At 36.9% G+C, this 13,141-nt stretch overlaps 1 protein-coding gene across 2 annotated transcripts in view; it reads left to right on the plus strand.

The window, feature by feature from the left end:
- pds5a (PDS5 cohesin associated factor A) overlaps window positions 1-13,141 on the plus strand; it is a 210,302-nt gene that overhangs the window by 184,406 nt on the left and 12,755 nt on the right. For both annotated transcript variants that reach the window (XM_051928056.1, XM_051928057.1), the window contains exons 30-32: window positions 7,673-7,818; window positions 8,092-8,197; window positions 10,458-10,810. In XM_051928056.1, the coding sequence (XP_051784016.1) occupies window positions 7,673-7,818; window positions 8,092-8,197; window positions 10,458-10,810 (605 nt within the window). The remainder of the gene's footprint in view (window positions 1-7,672; window positions 7,819-8,091; window positions 8,198-10,457; window positions 10,811-13,141) is intronic.

The raw sequence follows: 13,141 nt of genomic DNA on the forward strand, positions 1-13,141 counted from the left end.
TAAATCTTTCCACCTTACTATTTACATTCTCCTCGCTATTATAGTTGGTACTATAAACGGACTGATTGGTTAGAATGTTTGAAAGTTTTAAAGCTGCTGATGAGTCAAAGAAGCGTTTTTTAACAATATGCTTCTCATGAGTGTTTTCTATCATTTCTATATTAAAGAGTAGAAGAAAATGGTCTGATAGACCAATATCAATGACCTGCTTTATATCAACTTTTAGTCCTTTAGTAATTACTAAGTCTAACGTATGACCTGCTTTATGTGTAGGCTGATTAACGAGCTGTCTCAAATCAAAAGAGTCCAGGAGGTTCATAAATTCTTTTACTTTCTGGTCACATTGATTATCTATATGAAAATTAAAGTCGCCGACTATTAAGAGTGTGTCATAGTTCGTAATTAAGATTGACATCAAGTCAGAGAATTCCTCAAAGAAAGACGCGTTGAATTTTGGAGGTCTATACACGGATAATACTAGAACTAGAACTAGAAATGAAGGGATTGTGTTAAAAAAAATGCTTTAGTTGCCTCACATTTTTATGCAATCGTTTTGTTCACCCCAATGAATTAAGGCTGAAAGTCTGCACTTCAACTGCATCTGAGTTGTTTCATTTAAAATTGATTGTGGTAATGTACAGAACCAAAATTAGAAAAAAGTTGTCTCTGTCCAAATATTAATGGACCTAACTGTATGTTCTTAGGTTGCTGAATGAACCTAAGAAGCACAACACATACTTCTGCTGAATCATTTGAGAATATCTACATAATGATTTTTCTCAGACTATTCCCTGCCTACTTTAATGAACCTTAAAATACTAACCAAAATAGTTGGATTTTACAGTATGTGTTGAAAGTTTATATATACCCTAGGGCTCTCAAAGTTAATATTAACACATGCAATTAATTTCAAAGGTATAACACACTATTTTTCCTTAACCGCATTTATTGTGTACCTTGTTCAACATCCATTGCTGGCAAAGCCATTTGGTTTTCAAACTGGGGGGTCACGGCTCTGACAAGGATGGCATTATTTAATAAAAGAAAAAGATTTGCTTAAAAAATATATAGGTAACTGAAAATGTTATTCATTCTTAAATAATCAGTCCTTTTCTCAGTGTAGTTATACATGAGAGCAGCAGTCTTTAACCTGTGTGTGGTTTTTTTTTCCCTCTCCTCCCCCCCGTGAAAAAGTGTTTTTGAGTGCTCATCTTCTCTACCAATATGAACAGTCTGGTGGATGGTGTCTCTTTCTCAGGTCCAGTATTTTGCAACAACAACAATGTTTGTTTATATAGCACATTTTCATAAAAATAATGCAGCTCAAATTGCTTTATATGATGAAAAAAGACAAAATAAATAAAAAATAGAATAAGGGAACACTAATTAACATAGGGGAAAAAAAAGTAAGGTCTGATGGCCAGGGAGGACAGAAAAAAAAAAAACTCCAGAACGCTGGAGAAAAAAAAATCTGCAGGGGTTCCAGGCCACGAGACCGCCCAGCCCCCTCTAGGCATTCTACCTAGGGACATCTAGGGACATGCTTTGATCAGGTGGTGGTGGCGCAGGTCACCAAGAACAGAAGAGAAAGTAGGGGTTAGTACGACTTTTGGAGCCACAATGAATAATAGATAGATACTTTATTAATCCCAAGGGGAAATTCACATACTCCAGCAGCAGCATATTGATAAAAAAACAATATTAAATTAAAGAGTGATAAAGATGCAGATATAACAGACAATAACTTTGTATAATGTTAACATTTACCCCATCCACCCCCCGAGTGGAATTGAAGAGTCGTATAGTGTGGGGGAGGAACAATCTCCTCAGTCTGTCAATGGAGCAGGACAGTAACAAGCCTGTCGCTGAAGCTGCTCCTCTGTCTGGAGGTGATACTGTTTAGTGGATGAAGTGGATTCTCCATGATTGACAGGAGCCTGCTCACCGCCTGTCACTCTGCACGGATGTCCAACTGTCCAGCTCCATGCCTACAATAGAGCCTGCCTTCCTCACCAGTTTGTCCAGGCGTGAGGCTTTCCTCTTCTTTATGCTGCCTCCCCAGCACACCACCGCGAAGAAGAGGGCACTCGCCACAACCGTCTGATAGAACATTTGTAGCATCTTATTGCAGATGTTGAAAGACACCAGCCTTCTAAGGAAGTATAGTCGGCTCTGTCCTCTCTTGCACAGAGCATCAGTATTGGCAGTCCAGTCCGATTTATCATCCAGCTGCACTCCCAGGTATTTATAGGTCTGCACACAGTCACCTCTGATGATCACGTGGTCCTTGAGGGGCCTGGTCCTTCTAAAATCCACCACCAGCTCCTTGGTTTTGCTGGTGTTCAGTTGTGGGTGGTTTGAGTCGCACCATTTAACAAAGTCCTTGATTAGGTTCCTATACTCCTCCTCCTGCCCACTCCTGATTCAGCCCACAAAAGCAGTGTCGTCAGCGAACGTTGTGCATGTGGCAGGACTTCGAGTTGTATTGGAAGTCCGATGTATATAGGCTGAAAAGGACAGTCCCCTGCAGCGCTCCTGTGTTGCTGACCACAATGTCAGACCTGCAGTTCCCGAGACGCACATACGGAGGTCTGTCTGTGAGAGAGTCCACGATCCATGCCACCAGGTATGAATCTACTCCCATTTCTGTCAGCTTGTCTCTAAGGAGCCAAGGTTGGATGGTGTTGAAGGTGCTAGAGAAGTCCAGAAACATAATTCTTACAGCACCACTGCCTCTGTCCAAGTGGGAAAGGGATCGGTGTAGCATGTAGATGGCATCCTCCGCTCCCACCTTCTCCTGTATGCGAACTGCAGAGGGTCGAGGGCGTGGCGGGCCTGTGGCCTCTGGTGGTGAAGCAGCAGCCGCTCCATGGTCTTCATCACATGCGACGTCAGAGCGACAGGCCGGAAGTCATTCAGCTCACTAGGACGTGATACCTTTGGGACTGGGGTGATGCAAGATGTTTTCCAAAGCCTTGGGACTCTCCCTTGTTCCAGGCTCAGGTTGAAGATGTGCTGTAGAGGACTTTCCAGCTTCAACACACAGGCCTTCAGCAGTCATGGCGATACTCCATCTGGACCCACTGCTTTGCTGGCATGAAGTCTCCTCAACTCTCTGCTTTCCTGGGCTGCTGTAATTGTGGGTGGGGGGGAATTCTCTCCTATGCTGGTATCGGCAGAAGGATGGGTGGAGGGTGCAGTACTCGAGGTGAGAGTGGGCTAGGGTGGTCAAACCTGTTAAAGAAGTTGTTCATCTGGTTTGCTCTCTCCATGTCTCTCTCGATGGTGGCACCCCGCTTTGAGCTGCAGCCAGTGATGATCTTCATCCCATCCCACACTTCCTTCATGCTGTTATTCTGCAACTTCTGCTCCAGCTTTCTCCTGTACTGCTCCTTCGCCACCCTGAGCTGGACTCGGAGTTCCTTCTGCACGTGCTTGAGCTCATGCTTATCACCACTTTTAAAAGCCCTTTTCTTCTGGTTCAAAAGGCCTTCGATGTCACTTGTAATCCATGGCTTGTTAGCATAGCAGCGTACTGTTCTTACTGGAACTACATTGTCCATACAGAAGTTGATGTAGTCAGTAGTGCAGTCAACAACCTCCTCAATGTTCTCACTATATGACCCCTGCAGGATATCCCAGTCTGTAGTTCCAAAGCAGTCTCTCAGAGCCTTCTCTCCCTCAGGGGACCACTTCCTGAATCCATCCATCCATTTTCCAACCCGCTGAATCCGAACACAGGGTCACGGGGGTCTGCTGGAGCCAATCCCAGCCAACACAGGGCATGAGCGTGTAATAATGATAATTGATTAAAGGATTAAAGTAAGATGAAGCTATGAGAAAGCCATGTTAAAGTAATGTTTTCAGCAGTGTTTTAAAGTGCTCCACTGTATTAGCCTGGCAAATTCCTATTGGCAAGCTATTCCAGATTTTTAGGTGCATAAAAGCAGAAGGCCACCTCACCACTTCTTTTAAGTTTAGCTCTTGGAATTCTAAGCAGACACTCATTTGAAGATCTAAGGTTGCGATTCGGAGTGTCAGGTATAAGACATTCCGAAATATAAGATTGAGCGAGTTTATTTAAGGCTTTCTAAACTATAAGCAGGATTTTAAAGTAAATTCTAAATGACACAGGTAACCAATGTAGTGACATCAAAACTGGAGAGATGTGCTTGGATCTTCTTTTCCTAGTTAAGATTCTAGCAGCTGCATTCTGTACTAGTTGCAATCGATTTATGTCTTTTTTTTTTTTTCTTTTTTCTTTTTTTTTTTTTTTTGGTAGTTCTGAGAGGAGAGCGTTGCAGTAATCTAGTTGACTGAAAACAAAAGCGTGGATTAATTTCTCAGCATCTTGCAATGTTATAACAGGTCTAACTTTTGCTATATTTCTTAATTGGGAAAAATGCCATCCTAGTAATCTGATTAATATGTGATTTAAAATTCAGGTCAGAGTCGATAGTTACCCCTAAATTCCTTACCTCCATTTTGACTTTTAATCCTAATGCATCAAGTTTATTTCTAATAACCTCATTATATCCATTATTGCCAATCACTAAAATTTGTTTTCTCTTTATTTAGTTTGTGAAAATTACTATTCCTCCATTCAGAAACACAAGTAAGACATTGTGTCAGTGAATAAAGAGAGTCGGGGTCATCAGGCGCTATTGATAAGTACAGTTGTGTGTCCTCAGCATAGCAGTGGTTGCTCACGTTATGCCCCGAGATAATCTGACCTAACGGAAGCTTGTAAATCGAAAAGAGCAGCAGACCCAGGATAGAGCCTTGTGGAACACCATATAGAATATCATGTGTCTTTGAAGTATAATTACCACAACTTACAAAGAATTTTCTACCTGCCAGGTAGGATTCAAACCAATTTAAGACACTGCCAAAGAGGTCCACCCATTGACTAAGGCGATTTTGTAGAAATATTGTGGTCAATGGTATCAAATGTGGCACTCGGATCTAAGAGGATGAGAACAGATAAACGGCCTCTGTCTGCATTTGGCTGCAGGTCATTTACTACTTTAACGAATGCAGTTTCTGTACTGTGATTTGTTCTGAAACTTATCAAGAATAGCATGTTTATCGAGGTGGTCATTAAGCTGCATAATGACTGCCTTCTCTAGAATTTTACTTAAGAAAGGCAGGTTAGAAATAGGTCTAAAATTTTCAAAAGCAGAGGAGTCAAGATTATTTTTCTTGAGCAGGGGTTTAACTACAGCAGTCATAAGACAGTCTGGGAAGACCCCCGTATCTAATGATGAGTTTACTATGTCAAGAATACTATCAATTGGCACGCCCGATACTTCTTTGAAAAAACTTGTTGGTATTGGATCGAGGATGCAGGTGGAGGGTCTCAGTTGAGAAATTATTTTATATAAATCAGGTAAATCTATCCTGGTGAAAGAATTTAATTTGTTTAAAATAGAGTACTGGAGTTTAAGTGGTTCAGTATTGGGGAGGTATACTATATTATTTCTAATATTAATTTTTTGATTAAAAAATACAGCAAAAGCCTCAAGTTTCACTGGAAGTATTTTGGATGCATTCCATTGAGTGACCTGGATTTAGCAGACAATCAATTGTAGAGAATAAGACTCTGGGATTACTTGCATTGTTATTTATAATTCTAGAGAAATAACAGCGTGTCTCAAGACGGACTATGTTGTTGTATTCTGTTATTTTAACAGTCAATATTTCATAATGGACAGTTTAGTTTTTCTCCATTTACGCTCAGGTCTCTGGCATGTTTTCTTAAGATCAGACACTCTTTGGGTCTTCCACAGTATAATAGTACTAGAAGATTTTTTAGGTGCGACTATGTCAGCAGCAACTCTCACCTTAATTTTAAAATTTTCCACCTTACTATTTACATTATTTAGTTTTGGTAAACTTTTTTTTTTTTTCTAAAATCACTTTTAGAGCAGTTTTAGGAATAGGTGGACAAAAACAGTAGAATATTTACAACGAAAATCATAGAATAATTTTAACAATAATAATAAAGCACACATATCTAACACTGCATTTTAGTGTTAATATCAATCAACATGGGAAAGCTGGTGACTCAGAGTTGGCAGTGTTTGATAACATTTATTTTTCCTTTATAAATAATTACAGGAATTGCTTGAAGTTTGTAGCAGAACTGTGTCTGAGGTTATCAGAACTGGAACCCACCATTGACAATAATGACCCTATAAAACACACACACTCAACCTTCACAATTAATTTTGGTTTTTTTTTGGTTTTTTTTTTTATCATATGTAATTTATTTTTCTAGTACTTTTCATCTGGACTCATATAATACTGTAATTTTTGTAGATTAAGAATATGCCAATTTTTAAACTTTCTAATTTTTATTCCTTACCAAGACATGCTATTTTTCTTACATTAAAATTTAAAAAAAAAAAATTTTATGTACATAAATACTAAAACACATAACAAAGATTGCCTCCAACAACCTGCTATAATACCCAGGTCCTGTATTATATTGAGAGTTGAGAAGCATCACTTTAGTTGGGCCTGTTAATAGTTTAGTGCATAACAATTTCAAACTGATAAAAAAAAATGGTTGAAAATCCCTGGCCTAGAGATACTACTTGACATTTAATTATATACTGTATGTGTCAATAGTCTGCTGTAGCTTATCTAATTTTATAGATGTTAATGCAGTATGACTGCTGTTAGCAGTAACCTTCAGAGCATTGGCTTTATATTAGTTGGTACTGTGACCAGATGGTACAGCATTTTGGATGGCCTTAGTTTAGGGGTTTCCAAACGAACGATGGCTGAGAGAGACTACATTTATGACGATTAGTTTGATTTAAAACTCTCCCAAAAGGATCAAAGGACAAAATTGTTGGTACATGCAATCTTGGTGTGTGCAAATTGTTGAGCAAGCTGAATAGTATATCATATGTGGTGAGGGTTTTTTCATACTGGTGAGTAAAGAGGAGCCGGACCAAAAAAAATAAAACTGAAGTGATTTCAGAGCTTTTAAATATGCACGGATTCATGCATGTGAATACCTTCCACCAACACTGTATATAAGCCTCCAAAGTCAGTTTTAAACAGCAGTAAAGGTGTTTGCTTGTAATTTGAAGCAAGCAGTCGAGTATCTGATCATTACTAGAATGCTAAATAAACCACCCAAGCATATGTATATGGAATACTTAGAGGTTCTTGAAGTGAAAACATTTTTTTAATATTGACATCTCTCAATCTTTTGTTTTCTTGTTATAAAATCTCAGAAGAGTACTTTGATTTTAACAAAAAACAATCAGTCTATATAGTATGTTTCATGTTTTCTGCAAAAAAAAAAATTTTTTATATGTACTATAGGAGTAACACGTACAATGTAATGTTAAAATTTATAATAAAATGACTGTTTTTCCAAAGGCATCATTTAAATATTTTACAAACTTCACTGCTGTGCTTGAAATAGTGCAGTTCTAACTTTAATTAGACTACTCTTGACTTGCTTATTATTTGTGCCAGAAATGTTACTGATATTTTAAAAGACTGCTGTTTTATTAACTTGTACACAAGTCACATATCCTTTTTTTGACACCCTTGTACGTCATAGTAAGAAAATGTATTAAGTTATTATTTGTACAATATCTCCTTGTCCATGACCTAAATGCTGTTTTAATTGTTCTCTTAATTGGTTTAGCCCAAACCAGCGGGTGTTTTAGGCACAGTGAATAAACCCCTGTCTGTTACGGGTAAGAGGCCATACAGCAGGACTTCAGGTTCAGAAACTGGAAGTAATGTTAGCACAAATTCAGAACCAAGTTCACCATCAATAAATAAAGGAAGGTAAATCTTTTGTTGTATCCCTTGGATTGGATTATTGAACTTTAATTGCATGTTTCAATTTAGCATTGTGTAATGCCATCTGAAAATTATTCATTTTCTAAGCCAATCGATGGTTATTCCTGTATCATTACTTGAATTTTGCTGCATACCTTAATACCTAAATTTTCCAACCATTTTAAGTTTTCAAGTGGTATATTATTACATGTAAAATTTGATGTGCTATAAGCTTCAATTTCTATACATCTTTTTTATTTAATAATCTTATTTTATTAGGGATCCAGGCACAGAGACATCTGAGACAGGAGCTCGTGAAAATGAAGAAAACCCAGTAATACTAATTTCTGTTACACCAGCTAAGGTAGAGCCTGTGAAAAATAAGGTAAATCTCTTGGTAATGTTAAAGCTTTTTGTATTGATTTAAATGAATCATTGACTATGGATTTAGGACAGTTTTGGTAAGTATTTCTGCTATATCTCCTTCAGTCTGCTGAACATTTTTTAGCCATGTTTTCATATATGGATGAATAACTTGTTAACACATGCTCTGGATTATCAATTAAATATTAGTGAAACTGTTGTTTCTAATGTGGTAAACACTGGACATATTCTTATGGCTACTCAGAATTTTCTTAATTTGGCAACTGCATTAAGTTTTTTCTTTACAAAAAAAAAAAAAATCACCTGCAGTATTGATTTGTGCTAAACTAACATGTTTGTGCAAAATGTGGTGAAGAACAATATTGCTTTGGTACTTAACCATAAAAAGATGTTTTAACCCCCATCTAAATGGAGAAAACAAAAATACCACCAAAACTCAACACTAATTTGATTGTTTTAATTAAGCAACCTGCAATACTTTCAAGGCAGGTTTCCTGGGTCCGGTTGCCAGTGCATCACAGGCCACATAATTAGTCACCATGGGAGTATAGCTTCATCCATCTATTTCACAGGGTTTTTTTATTATTATTTTTGGCCAGAACAAGAAAAATTGGGAGTTCTTTTTCTTTTTTTTTCTCTTAATATTTTGGTTAAATTTGCTCGATTTTCAGCAGATTACATACATTGTAAACTGAACATACATTATTTAATCAGTTATTCATTTAGCTGGTACTAGTAAATGCCATATTTTCAGTTAAGATGGTAATTTAACATTCCACTGTGTTGTGTGATTTCAGGACAGAAATGTAGGAGTGTATTATGCAATTGTGCCTCATTTAAGTCCTAACTGTATGTAAACAGTTTTAAGAGTGCCACTGTGATCTGTATTCATACACTATTTACAATGGTAGTCCCTCTGACAGGGGGATTAGATGAGTCAAGTGTTACAATGCTGATGTGCCATGTTTGGTAATGATCAATATTATGGCCAGAGTAAACAGCTATTCCAAGGTTTCCCAAGCAAGCAAACTCTGCATTAACCATGTGCCATTTCCTAATCATGCTTGTCAGCAAACACATTGTACCCATGTTTGGAGGTGGCATGTGCAAAGAAAAGGTATAAAAATCAGACAACTGCACAGAACCCCACAGCTCATCCAAGGACAGATGGAAGACATGCTTTTCCTCTCTCTCTCTCTCTCTCTCTCTCTCTCCCCCCCCCCCCCCCCCCCCCATTGGCCAAGTATAGCTCTCCTTAGTGTATCATATTCTTGTAAGTGTTAAGCCTATATTAAACAGAAGTTCATATAATCGTCCATTAATGTTACTGATTCTTTCTACGTTTTAGAATCACTGCCGTACCACTAGGGACAAATATATGACATATCTTTATGTATTTTGTTGGTTTAGTAAAGGCTGCAGTAACGAACCTCTTCCCCAGGGAACATTTGCCCTCTGCTGGATACACTAATTGCTGTTTAAAGATAAATTATTAGTTTTTCAAGTAAACTCAGTTTATACAACATACTGACATAATTGTAAATAAAAAAAATATATGGTTGAAATAGTTTAATGTCAAATAATGCAAAGAGTATGCGACACGTGTTTCACCCTAATTCTGGGCTCATCAGGCGTGCACACTCACTGCACCCCCCTCTCGGGGAATCGAACCTCGGACGTCAGTGCCAGAGGCGAAGCCTCTAACGTTGCGCCACGGTGTGTGGTTCGTTCATTTGACAGCATGTAGATCGGGGTAATTATATTCATGGCATTTGTAGTCTGAATCACAATCTGATTATATGGGTGGTTACCTATCAGGTAACGCTTGTGGTTGGTCAGCAAGTCGGCTAACATCCACCACGGTGCCCTCTTTCAGTTGCGAGAAGCAGATCATAGAATGGTTGAAATAGTTTACTGTCAAATAATGCAAAGAGCCTCTAACATTGCTCCACGACATGTGGTTCATTGATTTGACAGAATGTAGATCGGGGTAATTGCATTCATGACACGTGTCGCGTACTCTTTGCATTATTTGACAGTAAACTATTTCAACCATCATACTCATAGTGAATGCATTTTACAAAATAGTAACATTATTTGATTTTCACTTTTTTATGCTAAAAGGGTGTTTCACGATTATCTGCATAATGAACTTACGAACTAGATAATTTTATTTACTATTCAAAATCTAAGAATTATATATCAAATAGGTATACCTTTTGTAATATGGTATACACTGATAATTTTAATTTTCTGCACAGGAGATGAACTCTGAACAGACCCAAACAGATGCAGGCACAGAACGTACAAAGAAACGGACACCACAAGTTGATGGGAGTGAAAATATCCATCAGACCCCAGCAGAAATCAAGCCAGAGGAGTCTACCATTCCAGCCTTGCCTAAACCCAGACGGGGAAGGCCCCCCAAATCACAGACTGCCAACAGTTCAGAAAAAAACAGTGAAACAAAAACAAGTGGCCGAGGAAGAAAAAGAGCTGTTCCGTCCCAGGAGAGTCCTGGAGTACTAGAACCTGTGACTATAAAAATACCAAAACAACAGAAAGATACAGAAACAAAGAGAGCACCTGTACAGAGACAAATGGATTTGCAAAGGTAAAATAAAGAGTTAACTGTAAAGGGATAAAGAATAGATACTTAAAATATGTTGGCACATTTATCTATATCCAAAATTTCTAATAGAACTCCCATTACAAACCTTGTTTAGCAGTTTCTCAGTGTTTCTTTTAGTTTTCATATTTTCAAAGGGTTTCTACAAAGACATGCACCCCAGGCAAATGTCGCATATAAACCAATTCTCACACAAGGTGGCAGAGTCTTTGAAATACCCAGGATAAAATGCTGTTCTGCCTTTGTTACATTGTGAACATATCCTGAAGTCACATTTCTGTGTGGTGTTGTTTTTAAATTGTTGTGAGCAAGAAATTATCCACATTTTTCAGCAATTTATTATAACTGTTTTTAAAGACTTTTTTCAATAATTAGCCAATAAAAATTAGTAGAATTTAAATTTTGTTAATGTTGTTTTGGGTGGACATTTGAAACTATCTGTCTTATGCCGAAGACCTGATAATTTGATTTGCAATATATAGTATTACATATACAAATGTTTTAAAATTGCAAAGTGGCAGTAATAATTTTGCAGTAACTTTCCATATACTGAAATGTATTTAATAACTAAAACAGGGTTAACATAACAGTTATAGGAAAGGCTAGAAAATATTAAAATTGGTAGAAGTCACAAATTTATTTCATTGTCAATAAAAGCATTTTGCCAGCAAAATTGGATGGATTGCTTTTGCTAGTTTGGTTCTTTCATGCCTAATTCAAATTCAGTGCAAAAAGTTGGATTTACACATGACAAATCCTGAAACCTGCATAAATGGTCTGCATTTATTCCATTACAGGTTTTGTTTAAATTTTTTTTTTTTTTACATATAAATACTGTTACTGCATTGGCAGCAAATGTAAATGTAAAAAAACTTAAGGCCATGTTTGTGAAATGTTTCAAGCTGATAATACACTTAATTTCCAAATTTCTTGTGAGACATTTTGTGGCATAAATGTTATTCTTAAGGCCTTTGTGGCAATTTGTGTCTTTTGCCTGGCATTGTTACTCTTAACTCACATATGAACTGAGATTGTAGATTTCCAAGAATTACAAGTTTTTGCCTGGAAATTTGGTTATGAGGTGTTTTTTCAGTTGTGTGACTGACTTAGTAATTTAATAGTAAATTCCTAAGTTAGACTTTGTGTGAAAGTGTTTTTTGTGTGGTCTCAAGTTAGGTGTTGCATTTTTTTTTTTTGTTCCAATTGTATACAAAAAAATGGTATAATCATGCTAGACTTTTGTTTACTTTATAGATATTTAGATGTTTCTTTATAGTACATGCACAGTTTAAGTTGTTTGTTTTAAGTCAAGTTACTCTCCATTGCTGTGTTTTTCAGTGTTCAAGTATTCAGTTTGTAGAAAGCAGTGGGTTTTCCCTAATTAAAGCATACCAAATATCATTACTTAAAATTCTAGACTAGCATATAATTTTGAGTCACGGGGGTGATGTTATTCTTGTTTAGTTATTAGGAGTAATAATAGTTAATGTTAATCCAAGTGTCTTGTAAAATTAAAACATACAATTTTAATGCCAAACCTGCAGCTTTCTTTTCATACAGCTCTGTTTTAAAATATGCCAAGTATTATGTTCCTTGTTACTTCTAGTTTTGTTAAGTGTTAATTCAAGCAAAATGAGCTACAAATGTATGTTTAATAAAAAAAAAAAAAAGAAAAAGACAGAGAACTAACATGTATAGTCCAAATAGTAGAACCCCACTGCTTCAGACTCAATCAGCTGTTTAACCAGTTTAGGTTCTGGAAGATTCAGTGGCCTGTAAGCTGTTTTTATTACATAGAAACTGGGAGCACCAAGCACACTAATGGATAGATTGAATCATTTAGCATTTTGGTGTGCTAAAATTGTTCTGATGACCCCTACCTTGCACTTCACAGCATTGTACATACAATGCATGAGCAAATTCTCAAGAAGGATAACCTCAAAAAGTAATCACCACGTAATTTCAGGCATGAAAAGCATTTTTTTCATTAGTTTGATTGGGTAAACAGACTTCATTATTATATAATGCTCTCTTACAGTTTTTATAATGTAGATTTCATAAAGCACACCTGTATCTTGTACCCACACTAACACAGCTTGAAATATTTTTGACTTATGGAAATTTTTTTTTTTTTTTTACCCTAAGTTCTTGTCTATAAGCCGGACTCATGTATTAGCCGGAGACCAAAAATCATACGAATTTTTAAAATAAAATCGTATCATAGATAAGCCGGACTCATGGATAAGCCGAACGTACTATGACCTATAACTAATAGAAGGGAGGGAGGTCAGTGGTCTCACTCGCGCCCATTTAATT

This window comes from Erpetoichthys calabaricus, chromosome 5, assembly GCF_900747795.2.
Source record: "Erpetoichthys calabaricus chromosome 5, fErpCal1.3, whole genome shotgun sequence".
NCBI lineage: Eukaryota > Metazoa > Chordata > Cladistia > Polypteriformes > Polypteridae > Erpetoichthys > Erpetoichthys calabaricus.